Here is an 18527-nt window from a genome sequence, read left to right as displayed (position 1 = left end):
GAATGTGGGAGGGAGTTTGGGTGCGGGAGGGGGTTCCGACCTGGGGCAGGGGGTTGGGTGCGGGGTCTGGGAGGGGATTCTGACCTGGGGCAGGGGGTTGGGGTGCGGGGTCTGGGAGGGAGTTTGGGTGCGGGAGGGGGTTCCGACCTGGGGTCGGGGGTTAGGTGCGGGGTCTGGGAGGGGGTTCCGATCTGGGGCAGAGGGTTCAGGGTGCAGGCTTCGACCAGGCAGCGCTTATCATAGGCGGCTCCTGGTCACTGGCGCAGCGGAGCTAAGGCAGGCTCCCTAACTGCAGCCTGGCTCCACGCTACTCTCAGAAGCGGCCATGTCCAGCCCTATGGCACATGGGCAGCCAGGGAGGTTCCACGTGCTGCCCTTGCGCCCACAGGCACCGCCCCCGTAGCTCCCATTGGTCGCTGTTCCCCGACGTGCAGGAGGCGCTGGGAGGGAGGGGGAGGAGTTGAGGGAGGGAGGGACAGGACTTGTTCAGTGGGGCCTGCAGACCCCCTGGAGTACCCTCGCGGGCCCCAGTTTGAGAAACCCTGCTCTAGATGGTTGTGAAAACTGCAGGCAGGTGGGATGGAGATACATAGAAACTAGATACTTCTGAGTCATTCACATATTACCTCCATCTCCCAAACCCCCCAAGAGATGAGCCCTTCTGTCTCTGTGCTGGAATTTGGGAGAGGAAGCCCTCAAACATCATCCTAGGCCAGGGGTGGGCAAACTACGGGCCAGGGGCCGCATCCAGCCCCGCTCCACGTGTGCCGTGGCGCTGCATGGCTCGTGGAAGCAGCAGCACGTCCCCCCTCCGCCTCCTACGTGTAGGGGCAGCCTGGGGGCTCCGCATGCTTCCCCCTCCCCAAGCACCACCCCCGCAGCTCCCATTGGCCAGCACTCCTGACCCCCTGCCCCAGCCCTGATCCCCCTCCCGCTCTCCGAACCCCTTGGTCCCACCCTCCTGCACCCCAGAGCCTGCACCCCCAGCAGAAGCCTTCACCCCAACCCCCTGCCCCAGCCCAGAGCCCTCTTCTGCACCCTGAACTCATTTCTGGCCCCATCTCAGAGCCTGTACCCCCAGCTGGAGCCCTCACCCCCCTCCCACCCCCCAACCCCCAATTTCATGAGCATTCATGGCCCACCATACTATTTCCATACCCAGATGTGGCCCTTGGGCCAAAAAGTTTGCCCACCCCTGTCCTAGCCCTTAATTTCCAGCTTGTTCAGCAGATCATTGCCTGACACTGAACATCTATCCTGGACTCAGAACGTTGGTGGCAGCAGGTGTAGGAATCTAAGGAGCAGAATATAAAGGTGTTCCAGCTAGTCCTTACTCTGAGCACGCATGCAATATGTGAGACACTGTGCAGTTATACTAGATACCTGCATGCTCTGGGGGCACAAGGCAAAGGCAGGACTCTAGTACAAGCACGGATCTGGAAGCGTGTGACTACTTAAAAGGTGTTTTCTTGATAAGGGCATTCAGTGAGCTCAGCATGGTGAAGGAATGAGAGGCATTGTAACACTGGGCTACATGGCATGCTGAAAGGAAATGCTGAGTGCTTGTGAAAGGTCCTGGACTGAGGACAATAGAACAAACATTACAGGCTTCTTCCCCACGCTGCCCCACCCTGTTCTGCAGGGACCACCTCTAACGGTGACAGGGCAGGTCAGTGCTTGGCTTCTCTGCTGAGATTGCCAACAGTAGTGCCAGCCCCAACGGTGTTCTAGAGATATGGGCATCAGGGATTAGACTGAGACCACCCACTCACTTACCCGATAGGACACAGTACAGCACTCGGAGCGTGGTACAGCATAAAGACTTCTGGCAAATACTGACCTGAGCTAGTGTCAGGCCAAAGACAGAGGCAAAAGACTGCACGTATCCTATTCCCAATCCCTGAACCAGCCAGTCTCACTGAGCAGAGGGAAATGGCTTTAAACAAATCACAGCGTGACAGGAGACAAGCTCTCTGGGTAAGGGATGGGTTTGAACAACCCAGTGTTTGTTTCCATAACAACAAGCACAGGGAGCAGCAGCCGGGTGGGAGAACTTGTACATTTCAGAAGTAGGTGGAGAATGCTGGAAATTCCATTTGCCCAATAGCACCAAAGACCTAAGGTTCAATTGGTGCCTCAAGTCATCACCTGTTAATTAGGGGAGGAGACGGGAGAGCACAATTGGGGAAAAAACAAAAACAAAAAAATCAGGAAAAGAGATTGCTCCCACACCTGTTCTGATCTGAGCAGGAGCAGCATGTGCAGGGAGGGCTGTGGTCTGAGATTATCTAGGACAAGCACATCAGTTGGACCCTGTTAACCAGCATGTTACCTCCATTTCAAATGCCCATTTTAGAAATAATGGCACACAGCTGTAAGAGGATTGTCAGACAACCATTCACACTAGATCCAGCCAATAATGGAAAACGCCCATTACACGCTCTCAGGAGGTGTCACAATAGCAGGAGTTTGGACATTTAAAAAAGAACATAATGGCCACACTGGGTCAGACCAATGGTCCATCCAGCCCAGTATCCTGTCTTCCAACAGTGGCCAGTGCCAGACACCCAGAGGGAATGAACAGAATTGGCAATCATCGAGTGATCCATCTCCTGTCATCCACTCCCAGCATCAGGCAGTCAGAGGCTTAAGGACACCCTGAGCATCCTGGCTAATAGCGATTGATAAACCTATCCTCCATGAACTTATCTAATTCTTTTTTGAGCCCATTTATGCTTTTGGCCTTCACAACATCCCCTGGCCATGAGTTCCACAGCCTGACTGCGCACTGTATGAAGAAGTACTTCCTTCTGTTTCTCTCAAACCTGTTGCCTACTCACTTCACTGGGTGACCCCAGGGTCTTGTGTTATCGGAAGGGGCACGTGACACTTCCTTAGTCACTTTCTCCAAGTCATTCATGATTTATAGACCTCTATCATCTCCCCCATTAATCATCTGTTTTCCAAGTTGAACAGTCCCAGTCTTTTTAATCTCTCCTCGTGTGGAAGCTGTTCCATCCCCCTAATCATTTTTGTTGCCCTTCTTTATATTATTTCCGATTTTACAATATATTTTTGAGTTGGGGCAAAGAGAACTCACACAGTATTCAAGGTGTGGGTATACCATGGATTTATAAAGTGGCATTATTCTATTTATTGTCTTCTAATCTCTCTCTTTCCTAATGGGTCCTAACATTCTCTTCGTTTTGTTGACTGCCGCTGCACACTGAGCAGATGTTTTCAGAGAACTATCCACAATGACTCCAAGATCTCTTTCTTCAACCTCATGTATAGATGGGATGCATTCCAATGTGCATTACTTTCATAGAATCATAGGACTGGAAGGGACCTCAAGAAGTCATCAAGTCCAGTCCCCTGCCCTCATGGCAGGATTTTTGTATTTATCAACACTGAATTTCATCTGCCATTTCATTGCCCAGTCATCACGTTTTGTGAGATCCCTTTGTAACTCTTCCCAGTCAGCTTTGGACTTAACTATCTTCAGTAATTTTGTATCGTCTGCAAACTTTGTCATGTCTCTGTTTACCCCCATGTTTCAGATGATTTATGAATATGTTGAACAGTACAGGTTTCAGTACCGATCCCTGGGGGACCTATACTGTTCAACATATTCATAAATTCATGGATAACAGGTTCCTCAATGGCTATGAGCCAGGATAATAAGGGATGCAACCCCATGTTCCAGGTGTCCCCATTCTGAAAACTGACCATTTATTTCTACCCTTTGTTTCCTATCTTTCAACCAGTTACTGATCCATGAGAGGACCTTCCCTCCTATCCCATGACTGATTATTTTGCTTAAGAGTCTTTGGTGAGGGACCTTGTCAAAGGCTTTCTGAAAGTCCAAGTACACTATATCCACTGGATCCCCCTTGTTGACCCCCTCAAAGAATTCTAATAGATTGGTGAGGTATGATTTCCCTTTACAAAAAGCCCTGTTGACTCTTCCCCAACATACTGTGTTCATCTCTGTGTCTGATAATTCTGTTCTTTACTATAGTTTCAACTAATTTGCCTGGTACTAAAGTTAGGCTTACGAGCCTGTAATTGCCAGGATTGCCTCTGTAGCCTTTTTAAAATATTGGCGTCATGTTAGCTATCCTCCAGTGACCCGATAGAGAAGCTGATTTAAATGATAGGTTACATACCCCAGTTAGTAGTTCTGCAATTTCATATCTGAATTCCTTCAGAATACTTGGGTGATACCATGTGGTCCTGGGGACTTATTACTATTTAATTTATCAATTTGTTCCAAAACCTCCTTTACTGACACCTCAATCTGGGACAGCTCCTTAGATTTGTCGCCTAAAAAGAATGGCTCAACTGTGAGAATCTCCCTCACATCCTTTGCCGCGAAGACTGAGCCAAAGAATTCATTTAGCTTTTCCACAATGGCCTTGGGTCTTCCCGGAGTGCCCCTTTAGCACTTTGTTTGTCCAGTGGCCCCCACTGATTTTTCACCAGGCTTTCTGTTTCTGATGGACTTAAATAAATTTTGCTGTTAGTTTTTGAGTCTTTTGCTAGTTGCTCTTCAAATTATTTTTTAGCCTGGCTAATTGTATTTGTACATTGACTTGCCAGAGTTTATGCTCCTTTCCATTTTCCTCAGTAGGACTTAACTTCCAATTTTAAAATGACGCCTTTTTTGCCTCTAACCATCTCTTTTATTCTGTTTAGCATTGGGGGCATTTTTTTGGCGCTCTTACAATTTTTTTTTTTTTTTAATTTGGAATATATATTTAGTTTGAGCCTCTGTTATGGTTTTATAAAAAGTTCCCATGCAGCTGGCAGGCATTTCACGCTTGTGACTGTTCCTTTTAATTTCCATTTAACTAGCTTCCTCATTTTTGTGTAGCTCTCTTTCTTAAAGTTAAATGCTACCGTGGTGGGCTTCTTTGGTATTTCCCCCCTACAAGGATGTTAAATTTAATTACATTATGGTCACTATTACCATATCCTGTGCTCCACATAGAATCATAGAATATCAGGGGTGGAAGGGACTTCAGGAGGTCATCTAGTCCAACCCCCTGCTCAAAGCAGGACCAATCCCCAGACAGATTTTTGTCCCAGATCCCTAAGTGGTCCCCTCAAGGATTGAACTCCCAACCCTGGGTTTAGCAGGCCAATGCTCGAACTAAATCAAAAACTGCCTCCCTTCTTGTGAGATCCAGGACTACCAGCTTCAAGTCACAGTCATTAGTAGTGTCTAGAAATGCTATCTCTGCATCCTGTGCAGAGGTGACATGTACCCAGCCAATATGGAGATAGTTGAAATCCCCTATTATTATTATTGAGTTTTCTATTTTTATAGCCTCTCTAATCTCCCTTGGCATTTCACAATCACCAGCACCACCCTGGTCAGGCGATCGGTAGTACATCCATACTGCTATACGCCTATTATTCAAGCATGGAATTTCTATCCCGAGAGATTCTATGGTACACTTTGATTCATTTAAGATTTGTACTATATTTGACTCTATGCTTTCTTTCACATACAGTGTCACGTCCCCCACAGCGCGATCTGCTCTGTCATTCCTATCTAGTTCCTACTCTGGTGTCACCGTGCCCCATTGATTATCATCATTCCACCAAGTTTCTGTGATGCCGACTATATCAATATCCTCATTTAATACCAAGCACTCGAGTGCACCCAGCTTACAATTTACACTTTTAGCAGTTGTATACAAGCACTTCTAAAATTTGTCAGTATTTAGTTGTCGGCCTTCGTGCGAGGTAACTGAATGGAACTCTTTCATTGGACTGTTTCTCTTCAGTTCCTATCTGCACTTTATCAACTTCTATCCTCTCCCCTTCACTAGGACAGAGAATCCCTGAGAAGAGATCCTCCCCTAAGGGATGTCTCTGTCCGAATCATGTGCTCCTCCGTACCTGTCAGCTTCTCACAGCCATTAATTTCAAAACTCCTCTACCACCTTTTAAATTTTATATGCCAGCAATCTGGTTCCATTTTGGTTCAGGTTGAGCCCATTTCTCCTGGATAGGCTCCTTCTTTCCCAAAGGGTTCCCCAGTCCCTAATAACCCTAAACCCCTCCTCTTACCTAGCAGCCTCTCTTCTAGCTTTCCCTATGTCATTGGTACCTACACGTACCACGACCACCGGCTCCTCCCCAGCACTGCACATATGTCCGTCTAGATGTCTCGAGAGATTTGCAATCTTCACACCCGGCAGGTAATTCACCAGATGGTTCTCCCGGTCATCACAAACCCAACTAGCTATATTTCTAATGATCGAATCCCCCATTACTGTTACCTGTCTCTTCCTAATAACAGGGGTTCCCCTCCCCTGGAGGGGTATCCTGAGTGTGAGACAATACCATGACATCACCTGAAGAAAGGTCCCAGCTATGGGATTGTTTCCTTCTGATCCAGTTTTATGTTCTTCCCTGAAACTTTCATCCTCCTCAACAGCACAGAGGCTGTCAACCTGGGGATGCAACTGCACTACAGTGTCCCAAAAAGTCTCGTCTATGTTCCCCTCTGTCTCCTCCCCTTCAGCCACTCTAGTCTCAAGAGCCTGTACTCAGTCCCTCAGGGCCCTGAGCTGCTTAAATTGCTACATATTTAAACTGTATGTTCAGATATTATCCAACACTAGGGTGAAGGGATTTAGGGGAGGGAAAGGGAGGCAGAGAGACAGAAAATGAGAATGTGGTGAAGCTGCTGAACCTGGGGTGAATGTAATATGCTGTCTATGGAATTATGTATTACAGAATCATAGGACTGGAAGGGACCGCGAGAGGTCATCTAGTCCAGTCCCCTGCACTCTTGGCAGGACTAAGAATTATCTATACCATCCCTGACAGGTGTTTGTCTAACCTGCTCTTAAATATCTCCAGTGATGGAGATTCCACAACCTCCCTGGGCAATTTATTCCAGTGCTTAACCACCCTGACAGTTGGAAAGTTTTTCCTAATCACCAACCTAAACCTCCCTTGCTGCAATTTAAGCCCATTGCTTCTTGTCCTATCCTCAGAGGTTAAGGAGAACAATTTACCTCCCTCCTCTTGTAACAAACTTTTATGTACTTGAAAACTGTTATGTCCCCTCTCAGTCTTCTCAAGACTAAACAAACTGAATTTTTTAAATCTTTCCTCGTAGATCATGTTTTCTAGACTTTTAATCATTTTTGTTGCTCTTCTCTGGACTCTCTCCAATTTGTCCACATCTTTCCTGAAATGTGGCGCCCAGAACTGGACACAATACTCCAGTTGAGGCCCAATCAGCGTGGAGTAGAGCAGAAGAATTACTTCTCATGTCTTGCTTACAACACTCCTGCTAATGCACCCCAGAATGATGTTCGCTTTTTTTGCAACAGTGTTATACTTTTCACACATATTTAGGTTGTGATCCACTATGACCCCCAGATCCCTTTCTGCAGTACTCCTTCCTATGCAGTAACTGCCCATTTTGTATGTGTGCAACTGATTGTTCCTTCCTAAGTGGAGTACTTTGCATTTGTCCTTATTGAATTTCACCCTATTTACTTCAGACCATCTCTCCAGTTTGTCCAGATCATTTTGAATTTTAATCCTGTCCTCCAAAGCACTTGCAACCCCTCCCAGCTTGGTATCGTCCGCAAACTTTATCAGTGTACTCTCTATGCCATTACCTGGCACACTGATGAAGATATTGAACAGAACCGGACTCAGAACTGATCCCTGCGGGACCTCACTCATTATGCCCTCCAGCTTGATTGTGAACAACTGATAACTACTCTCTGGAAACATTTTTCCAACCAGTTTTGCACCCACCATCTAGGTTGTATTTCCCTAGTTTGTTTATGAGAAGGTCATGCAAGACAGTATCAAAAGCCCTACTAAAGTCAAGATATACCACATCTGCCCCTTCCCCCTATCCACAAGGCTTGTTACCCTGTCAAAGAAAGCTATTAGGTTGGTTTGGCATGATTTGTTCTTGACAAATCCATGTTGACTATTACTTAGCACCTTAGTGTCTTCTAGGTATTTGCAAATTGATTGTTTGATTATTTGTTCCATTATCTTTCCAGGTAATGAAGTTAAGCTGACTGGTCTGTAATTTCATGGATTGTCCTTATTTCCCTTTTTATAGATTGACACTATATTTGCCCTTTTCCAGTCCTCTGGAATCTCTCCTGTCTTCCATGACTTTTCAAAGATAACTGCTAATGGCTCAGATATCTCCTCAGTCAGCTCCTTGAGTATTCTAGGATGTATTTCATCAGGCCCTGGGGACTGGAAGACATCTAACTTGTTTAAGTAATCTTTAACGTGTTCTTTCCCTATTTTAGCCTCTGGTCCTACATCATTCACTATGTTAGGCGTCCAATCACTACTAACCTTTTTGGTGAAAACCAAAACAAACAAACAAAAAGATCATTTAGCACTTCTGCCATTTCCACATTTTCTGTTATTGTCCGTCTCCCCCACCCCTTATCGAGTAAGGGGGTCTACTCTGTCCTTGGTCTTCCTCCTGCTTCTAATGTATTTCTAAAATGTTTTCTTGTTACCCTTTATGTCTCTAGCTAGTTTGATCTTGTTTTGTGCCTTGGCTTTTGTAATATGTCCCTACATACTTCTGTTATTTGTTTATATGCATCCTTTGTCATTTGACCTAGTTTCCACTTTTTGTAGGACTCCTTTTTAAGTTTCAGATGGAGATTTTAACAGTCTGAGCTGATAGTCACTAACACTGCATGCTCTCAGAGTCTAGCCTTTCAGACAGGTGAGGACCACAAAAGTTGCAAAAGCAACATCAAAAACAGCAGCCTGTCCTGCGTATAGAGCACTACCCCAGACGGACTGACATTTCAAAGATGTTCAGTTACCAAGGGAATGTGGAGAGAGAGAGGCTGGAAGGACAACAAGGAGAAAGAAATACTCAGAAATATACGGGTCCCCCCATTCATGATATGCTGGAATAAAATAGTCCCCTGCTGTAGCTAACTTTACATGGACAGCAGCTTAAATACATCTGAGTGAAGTGCAAGGTTTCCAAATCAAAGGGTCTCTTCTCTGTTCACCTGGCCTCTCTGCTACCTCTGTCACCACTGACCACTCACCTTGATACTCCCTCTGTCTTGGGCTCACAGGACTCTGTCCTTTCCTGGCCCTCTCCTCTTTCTGACCATTACCCAAGGAGAATCCTCTTCCTGTTTCCTTCCCCCAGTGCATGTGCCCCAGGGATCTGTCCTTGGCCCCTTCATTCTCCTCCTCCACACTCACCCCTTTTCTGCTCCCCTGGTCCATTACCCCTGGGGTCCAACGTCCCTCAGATCTACCACACAATCTCCAGCTCTCACGAGGCCTCTTGGATAATTCCCCACAGATGTCCCTTCACTTCCTTATACTAAACGAGGCAAAAACTACGCTTCTCATCTTCCTCCCAAGCCTTTGTACCAGGAAAACTGATCTACTGCTCCGTAGGCCTCTCCCTCGCATCCAGCAGCTAAAACAATCTCCCTGTCCCACTGCTCTGTTCCTCTTCCCACCACCAACTTCCTCGAGTCCATTCACTGCCTCCCTGTTTCTTTCCACGTATAGTTCAAATTCCTCACCCTCACTTGTCAGGCTCTGTACAGCTGTGCCTGGCCCCATCCCACTCCTAACTCCCGCAGTTCTTCCTGGCACTCTGCCCAACCCTCTCATCTTACTCCATCCTCTCTCCTCCCACCTTGTCCTTTGTGCCCCTTTACATGCTGCTCCCTATGCCTGCAATGCCATCCCTCTTGGTCTGAGCCAGGCACCACTGCTCTACTCCTCAGAACGTGCATCTCTTGCTTAGCACAAGAATGGAGGTCAGTGGTACAATCGACTCCCCACTTCGTCCTACATCAATGTTCATTTTAAAACGACACAACCTACAAGATCCAACCGCTATCTGACCCCCACCATTCTCATGTGTGTTAACCTTCATCTCCCCATCCCTATACTTGCTTTGCTATCTTCAGATCAGTATTTGTCTAATCTACACTGTGGGGGTCTCATGGCAGGGGCCATCCTTTTTAACCTCTATGCCCTGCCCTGCGGTTAAAGGGTTGCCCAAATGCTTATTAGTAACAAAGAACACTGCAGCAACTCTGGCACTCAGCGTCCTGAACTGTGTCGTACAAGTGGGTACAGTACCTTTCATTTTTGAGTGACAGTCGAGCACTGGATCATGACAGATTGTGCAGGGCCACCACGGTCGTCTGTTGAACTTAGCCCAGACTAGATCTCCAACTTCATACTTCACTGGAGCAGGTTTCTTCTTGGCTCGATTCTTTGGACAGAAATCAGAACACGAGGAATCAAGTAAGCGACAGACACCTTTGAGGAGAGTCTCACATCTCGTTGGAACATCATCGGACAATCACCAGTGGTGGCAGTTCTATTTTTAAAAAAAGCTAATATTTCTTGCTCCGACATCTTTCACGGGACACCAACTATTTCCTCCCACCCACTCCTTCCCAATCCACTGTAGCCAGACATCACACCATTCAGCAGTAAAAGGTTTCAGCTCACAGCCAACACTGATTACTATCCAGCTCAGTCAGATGTCCTAGTTCACAGACAAGGAAGCAGAATATCTTGAGATATTTCTGTCTGGAAGGTGGTGATCAGAACAACAGATGCACAGTATCTGCCACTATTAGTAAAGGAAAAGTGCTGGGCACATACAAGCTAATACTACTCTGCTTCTCAGATAAATGCAGGAAATGGAGTTTGCTGATAAAACACTTTATACTACACTGAATGCATGTATGGTCATGATATCTTTAGCATTTCTCCTGCAGTTTGGTTTATGCATGCAGAGCCACCGCTGCTCCCAAAAAAACCCACAAGAGAGAGAGAGAGAGCAGGCAAGTCTGCACTGTCAGTCTGTCGCCTTTATGAAAGGAACCAAACTATAAAATGCAAATGCAACTGGCTGAGACATGGCTCACAGGGAGAGGCAGTAACACAGGCGCCACAACCGCCTCCAGAAGCCACACCTGAATTTCTGTTACTTGTTAGGAAATGGAATGCCCAAATCCACATGGTATCAGAAGTCTACACATGGGCAGGGAGGCTATTTCAGGGGACTCAGAGGCCAGCCTACTTGGGACAAGCTCCACTAAGGAAAATGAGCCAACCCAGATCCACCTGCGAGTTGTTAATTACCAATGTGGCTAGGTAGCAGGTAAGTAATTAAGGAACACCCAGGCCTTATAAAGGTTCTAAGAGCTCAGGCAGGGGGACCCCAGAACATACAAAGGCAGGTCCTGAGGAAAGGGGCTTCTCAGGGCAGCTGGGTCAGAGAGCGCACCAGAAAAGGGGACCTAGGAAAGAGGCTCCTGGAAGGAGCAGGATCCAAAAGTGCTACGAGGGGCAAAGCCCTAGGGAGGCCTGGTCCCAGCAAAAGGACCTTACCAGGCAGCAGCAAGAAGTCCAAATCGCTGGGGAACTACGTACCGCTCCAGAGAAGAGCTGCAGCAGTTTGACCTCTGCAGGGCCCTGAGTCCAGAGAAAGAACCCTTCCCTAGGTGATGGCAGGAGCCTGACTCCAGAAGAGGGTCCCAGGTCAAGGGGGCCTTACTGGTGAACAGCCTGGACGAAGGAGACGGATGGACTCAGGTGGGGAAAACAGACTAATATTAATTCGCCCCCTGCCCATTAGAACACTGGGGATGACGACTTGCTTGCCTGTCTGTTCAGTCTTTGATCAAACAAAATAGCAAAAAACTTGCATTAATGCCGAGCTAAGGTAGTCCTGTGGTATCCTGTGCCCTTCTGGAACACTGAGTTCAGCAAAACTCAAACTCCTGAAAACCAGGAAATAGAGTTACGGTAAAAGCCCATGCAACCTTAACTCTGCCCCGCCCCCCCCCCGGCCCCGAGCTCACAACAGCCACTGGGAATTACCTGCATGCTCTCCAGCTACACTCAGTCTGTTAAGGACAGCTGTACTGAATGGTGGAGGAATATGTTGGAGTAGCTTGGAAGAGCTGTGACTGTGATATGAGGAGATCTGGATCTGAATCAAAGAAGGAGGTGGATCTGTACCTTGAGGTTCCAGTCTGCATTATGTCAATCAAATTGCATGGGTTGTGTCAGCAGCAGGGCACCGGGGCACTCTTGCCATGGGTACTGTCAGTAGTGAGGTGGGATAGGAGAGCAGTCCAGATTTAACAATGGGTAGGGGAAAGTGTAGGGTTAGCTGGTCTGCTGTGTGAAGGGACCGTAAAAGGTGCAAAAACGGTTATTAAATGTGACACGTGCGGTAATTCGGTGGGGGGAGCAGGCACAGTGTTTGAGCACAGGGCAAGTGAAGGTAGCACCCGTTCATTACAGAGACAAGGCAAAGTGGGAGTCCAGATGTTATCGATGTGTTGGGGCATCACTCCAAGAGGGCAGAGTTAAGGTTGTGTGGACTTTTACCTGAAGTCTGTATGTCCTGGTTTTCAGAAGTCTGAGATCTGGTGAACTCGACGTTCTAGAAGGGTACGAGCTCACACAGGGCAGCCTTAACTCTGTCAGTGTTTTGGCCATTTAATTTCTTAGGTTTTGTTAAAGAAATGTCTGTTGGCAGGAGTTGTTAGTCACTGAGACAGTTTCAGTTCTCACCCAGATTTGCAGGATATTACCTGCCACAGGAGCCTAAGTACCTGGCTTTCACACAGTGCTTTTCAGAAGCAGATTTCAAAGAACTTTCCACTTTACAAATGGGAAACTGAGTCACGGAAGTGACATGACTTACCCAAGGTCGTCCAGCAGGCTGTGCCAGAGCTAGGAACAGTCCCAGTTCAGTGGTCTTTCCACTGGGCCATACAGCTGCTGTGTGATTCCATCGTCTCCTTCGCCCCCACCCCGGTACATTTTGTTAGAGTGCAATGGGGACAATGGTGGGTCAGAGCCAGGGAGAGAAACCTCACCCCTGGTCTCGGTCCCAAAACCTTGCCAGTTTTATCACATGGCTGTTAGAGTAACGTTAAGCACATGAGAAGACTGATGTCTCTCTCCACCCCGCCCACCATTCTCCTGAACGTGGATCACCCCACCCTGCCAACATCTCCAGCTCCCCCTCCCCGCCCCATCCCACTGAGCCACTGGCTGCACCGCAGAAGCCAATCACATGTAAGACGTTGCTCCTTGCTGTCTCTTGCCCTGTGCTGCTGCACACATGCATCACAGGCAGCAGCTCACTAGGGGGCCGTCCACTAGCCAGAGCTCCACACTGGGCCCAGCCCCTCATTCCCACTCCCCATCCCAAGTGGTCAGCCGGGCTTCCGCCATGCCCCAGACCCACCCGGTCCACCCCTCCTCCAAGCCACCCCCCACACAAAGGGGGATCTCTTAACTACTCACTTTTTGGATTTCAGATGTTTAAATCTGTTACCTAAGGTCCTGTCCCCCATGAGATCCAGGCTCACATGGAGGGGCAGGAGGAAGAGCTCAGACCCTTTCAGGGGGGTTGAGCTACCGGAGATCCCACATGCACATGAAGGTGAGAATTCAGGACCGACATCCCCCACTCATAGCCCCCCAACTTCCTTGGCTAGCCCTGATTCTCCAACCCCTCCTGTTTTCCCCCAAATCCCTCCCCCTTGCCCCATAACCTAAGCTCCCCGACCACCCATTCCCATTTATACCCCTCTTCATATTACCCCCACCCCGCACTGTACACCTAAATCCTCACCTACTCTTGCTCCCCAATCACCCCTCCCCAGTGAGAATTCACATGTGGAAATTATTTGCTTTTCAAAAATAGTTTCAGCACCTTCTGAATATTTGTCTGTGCTCAGATTAAATTTCTCCTAAATAAATAAATCGAATTTGACAGAGGCAGATTTTTCCCACGTGTACAGTTCATTCTCAAAAACAACAAGGAGTCTGCTGGCACCTTAAAGACTAACAGATTTATCTGGGCATAAGCTTTCGTGGGTAAAAACCTCACTTCTTCAGATGCAGACCCCCTGGCCCCACCCACCTAGGAAGATGCATCTGAAGAAGTGAGGTTTTTACCCACGAAAGCTTAAGCCCAAATAAATCTGTTAGTCTTTAGGGTGCCACCAGACTCCTTGTTGTTTTTGTAGATACAGACTAACACGGCCACCCCCTGATACTTGAGTTCATTCTCAGATTTCCTCCCAGGATGGGTTCAGAGCTGCAGACTCAGAGAGGTGTTAAGTGGTCCATTCATCTCAATGAGATGTTTTCATCTGAAGGAGAGCACCTGATGGAGATGACTACAGCCTGAAACAATAGCTATGAGACATGTGGATTGTTCCACTCATGTCAGTGGGTGTGCCCATCTCTTCCTCTCCCTCCCCCGCCCATTCTGACATGTATCAAGCATACCTGTTCTCAGCTCCTCACCCCAGTCTCAGCAGTATGTTCTTGGTGCATGCGCTGAGTATGCCTGTTCTCAGCTCCCCAGAGGGGCAGGGCTTCCCCAGCTCACATAGGGGCTGAGGGAGAGGGCTCAGATACTCCTGGAAAAGCAAGCCACCTCCAGAACCTGGCTCACATGAAGGGGAGAGGGAAAGGAGGGGTCAGACCCCAATGGATGGGCAGGAACCCCCCAGAGCCTGGTGCATACAAAGGGGCAGAGACCAGGGCTCAGGCCCCATTGGGGGCGGGCAGGGACAACCCAAATCCTAACTCACATAGGGAGAAAAAGGAAGCCCCTCCCCTCCCGAGAACCTGGCTCACATGAGGGGAATCTCATGCCCGGGCACAGCACACATGTGGGAGGAGTATATGGGACTGACAGGCACCCCTGCTCTTACTTTCCCTCAGCCTCCCTGTCATTCACCTTTATGTCCCTCTTCCCTTCCTGCCACTGCACCTAGTCCCCATCACCTGATCCCCCAACACCTGTCCCCCACTCCCAACTACTCTTCCACCTCTAATCACCCTCCCCCCCCCGCAATCAGCGATTGCATATGTAGCTTATTTTCTTTTCAAAACACTTTCAGCACCTTCTGAGCCCTGGTCTATACTAGAAACTTACGTTGGTATAACTGTCGCCTGGAGTATGGAAAAATCCACCACCCTGAGCAACACAGTTATATTGACCCACACAACTCCTGGTGTTGATGGGAGGGCTTCTCCCGTTGACACAGCTACTGCCTCTCGGGGAGGTGGAGCACTACGCCAATGGGAGAGCTTCTCCTCTCCGCACAGGTAGCGTCTGCGCCACTACAGTGCTGTAAATGTAGACAAGCCCAGAATAACCTGCTGCACTGAGATTACATGGACGGAAAACCCCCGACGTTAACGTAGGCAGCGTGGACACCACGGCGCTGCAGCAGCTGTACCACAGACGTACCCAATACACACGGAACACTGCAGTGACACATCCGACGGGAAGGTTTCTCCTGTCGGCATAGGGAATCCACCTCCCTCAGAGGGGGTAGCTAGATTGACAGAATTCTTCTGTCCCCCTGCACTGTCTACATCAGGGCTAGGTCTGCTTAACTACATCCGAGTGACGGAGCTATGCAGAGGGAAGTTTTCAGTGTAGACCAGCCCCTAGACTCTCTGGAATCTGGAATTCTGACCAACATGTGCCAATGACACTGTGGCTAACTGAATTCATCTGAAGGAAGTGTACGTTTCTAGCAAATCTAATCTTCCCTCTGCTCTCTTACCGTGAAGTAGTAATGGTATTAAATGGTGTTAAGAGTTAGGCCTGGTCTACACTAAAAAATTAGCTTGACCAACTATGTCGTTCAGGGGATGTGAAACATCCACACCCCATAGCAATGTAGTTAAAACAACCTAACCCCCAGGGTAGACAGTGCTAAAATGCTTCTATTGATCGACCTACCTCCCACCTCTTGGGGAGGTGAATTACTATGCTGATGGGAGAACCCCTCCCATTGGCATAAGTAGAGCTTACACCAGCGTTTCTGAAACTGGGGTCCCCAGGCCCCACTGATCAACTCTCCCCCACCCTCCCTCAACTCCTCCCCCTCTCTCTATCTCCCGGAGGCTACCGAAGCCAAACCAGGAGATTTTAGGTGCTAAAAGTCCATCAGCGCAGCAGGGTTAAGGCAGGCTCCCTGCCTGCCCTGGCCCCATGCTGATCCCGGAAGTGACCAGCACATCCCAGCGGCCCCTGGGTGGGGGGGGGTCTCCGTGCACTGCCCCCACCCCCAGCGCCGGCTCCACAGCTCCCATTGGCCGGGAACTGCGGCCAATGGGAGCTGTGGAGGCGCCTGTGGGCAGGGGCAGCACACGGAGACCCCCTGGCTCCACCCACCTAGGAGCCACTGCCAGAGAGATGTGCCGGTCACTTTCGGGAGCCGCCCGAGGTAAGCGCCACTCAGCCAGAGCCCGCACCCCACCCCCGTACTCCAACCCCCTGCCCCAGCCCAGAGCCCACACCCTGCACCCAAACTCCCTCCCAGTGCTACAATGGTGCAGCTGCAGTGCAGCAGCTGTGCCGCTGTAGCAGTTTAAGTGTAGACATGCCCTAGGCAAAGGTGGGTACAACAGGCTTTCACATAATACAGGTGTAACCATTAGCCCCAATGTGCTAGCTATTTGCCCCTGCCTGCAGGCCTCACCAGTGACCTGCCTCATGTCACTTCAGCAGTCCAACTGCTCTAAAACATTCCAGATGTGATACACTACACATGAACCTCTAGGGCTGCAACAGCAACACACAGAGATTGGCTTCCAAGGAAGTTGCCCTGGGGTTCCAGGCAGAACACAGATGCAGAGGGTCCTATGCTAAGCCTCTCCCTTCGCACTTTTAAGTCCTGCAACTAAATTGTTCATTCAACAGTAAGATGACAACTGTTTGGGCTGGAATATGGACAGTTCTAACTATTTATAGGTCAAGATTTTACTGACTAAAACGTTAGTTCTCTCTGTCTCGAATTGAAGAAAATGCATTATACTTTTGGAAAGAACTGTCCAGGTTTCATTTGCAATTGTTAAAGAACAGAATTCAAAGCAGAAAGGCTTTTTGCATGTTACAGCTGTAGGGAAAGTTTCACCAGTGATTACATTACAGTAACTCCTCACTTAACGTTGTAGTTATGTTCCTGAAAAATGCGACTTTAAGCGAAATGACGGTAAGCGAATCCAATTTCCCCATAAGAATTAATGTAAATGAGGAGGTTAGGTTCCAGGGAAATTTTTTTTCACCAGACAAAAGATTATGTTATAATATATCTATATCTATATACACACACACACACACACACACACACACACACACACAGTATAAGTGTGTGTATAACAATTTAATACTGGTACACCGTAATGATGATTGTGAAGCTTGGTTGAGGTGGAGGAGTCAGAGGGTGGGATATTTCCCTTACTGCTAAATGATGAACTAGCACTCGGCTGAGCCCTCAAGGGTTAACTCTCTCACTCCACAAGGCAGCAGGAATGGAGGGTATGTGTTAGAGAGAGAGAGAGAGAGAGATGCGCATTCCCCTTTAGTACACGGCCTTGTTAATTAGATCAGGTTGCTGAGACCGCAGCTGCTGCAAGCTCCCTCCGTCCTGAGCCCTGGTGTTTCCCCTTCTCTATGGAAGATGGGATAAGTGGGGTGCAGGAGCAGGGGGGAGGGGGACACCCTGACATTAGCCCCCCTTTTCCTTCCCTCCCCCCCCGCACAGCAAGCAGGAGTCTCAGGGAGCAGCTCCAAGGCAGAGGGCAGGAGCAGCACATGGCAGTGGGGGGAGGGACAGCTGAACTGCTGGCAATTGCTAGCCTGCTGGGCAGCTGCCGCACAGGGAACTTAGGGAAGCGGAGAGCTGATAAGGGAGAGCTGATAGGGGGCTGCCGGTCCACCCTGGTTCCAAGCCCCCACCAGTTAGCTGCAACGGGCTGCTCTTCCTGCAAGCAGCAGACAAAGCAGGCGGCTGCCAAACGACGTTAGAAGGGAGCATTACACAACTTTAAATGAGCATGTTCCCTAATTGATCAGCAACGAAACGTTAACCGGGACGACTTTAAGTGAGGAGTTACTGTACAGACCACATTGCTCAGAACCTTATAACTCAGCCACCCAGATACCACAATAACGCGCATAGTTTACTCATCCAGAGAGGCAGCACAGCCTAGTGGACAGAACACTGGCCTGGGAGACGGGAGAGCTGCCACTGGCCTGTTGTGTGATCTTGGGCAAATCCCTTCCCCTCGCAGGGCAGTCACTTCCCCTCCTGCGTTTGTCTTGTCTGTTGTACTGTGAATTCTTTGGAGCAGGGCCGGCCTCTCACTGGGTCTGTGTGTGTCTGTGTGCGTGTGCGCAGCACCCACCAGGATGGGGTCCCACCCTTGTGGGCCTCTAGAGGCTACCATAATATAACTGAACGTTTGTACAGATACAAAATCACATTCATCTGACTGTACACGTTACCGCCTTATTTTAAGTACTTCAGGTTGTTTAAATAAAAATGAAATTCTATAAGCGATTAATCTCAGATGAGCAAACTTTTGTTATGGCGAAGTGAGATTTCTCTCTCAAGAGTGCAGCTATAGATGCAGTATTTACAAAAACACTTTAAATGCACACAGTACAT

The 18527-nt window shown here is 48.5% G+C and overlaps 1 protein-coding gene across 1 annotated transcript in view; it reads right to left on the bottom strand.

Annotated features, from left to right (window-relative positions):
• The window catches only part of NSD1 (nuclear receptor binding SET domain protein 1), a 110669-nt gene that overhangs the window by 69736 nt on the left and 22406 nt on the right, over positions 1 to 18527 (bottom strand). Inside the window, exon 2 of the mRNA XM_029913399.1 lies at positions 10147 to 10282. Coding sequence (XP_029769259.1) covers positions 10147 to 10282 — 136 coding nt within the window. The remainder of the gene's footprint in view (positions 1 to 10146; positions 10283 to 18527) is intronic.

Source organism: Terrapene carolina, unplaced genomic scaffold, assembly GCF_002925995.2.
Source record: "Terrapene carolina triunguis isolate 2854851 unplaced genomic scaffold, T_m_triunguis-2.0 Scaffold629, whole genome shotgun sequence".
NCBI classification, from domain to species: Eukaryota; Metazoa; Chordata; order Testudines; family Emydidae; genus Terrapene; species Terrapene triunguis.
This window is presented reverse-complemented; position numbering and strand designations above follow the sequence as displayed.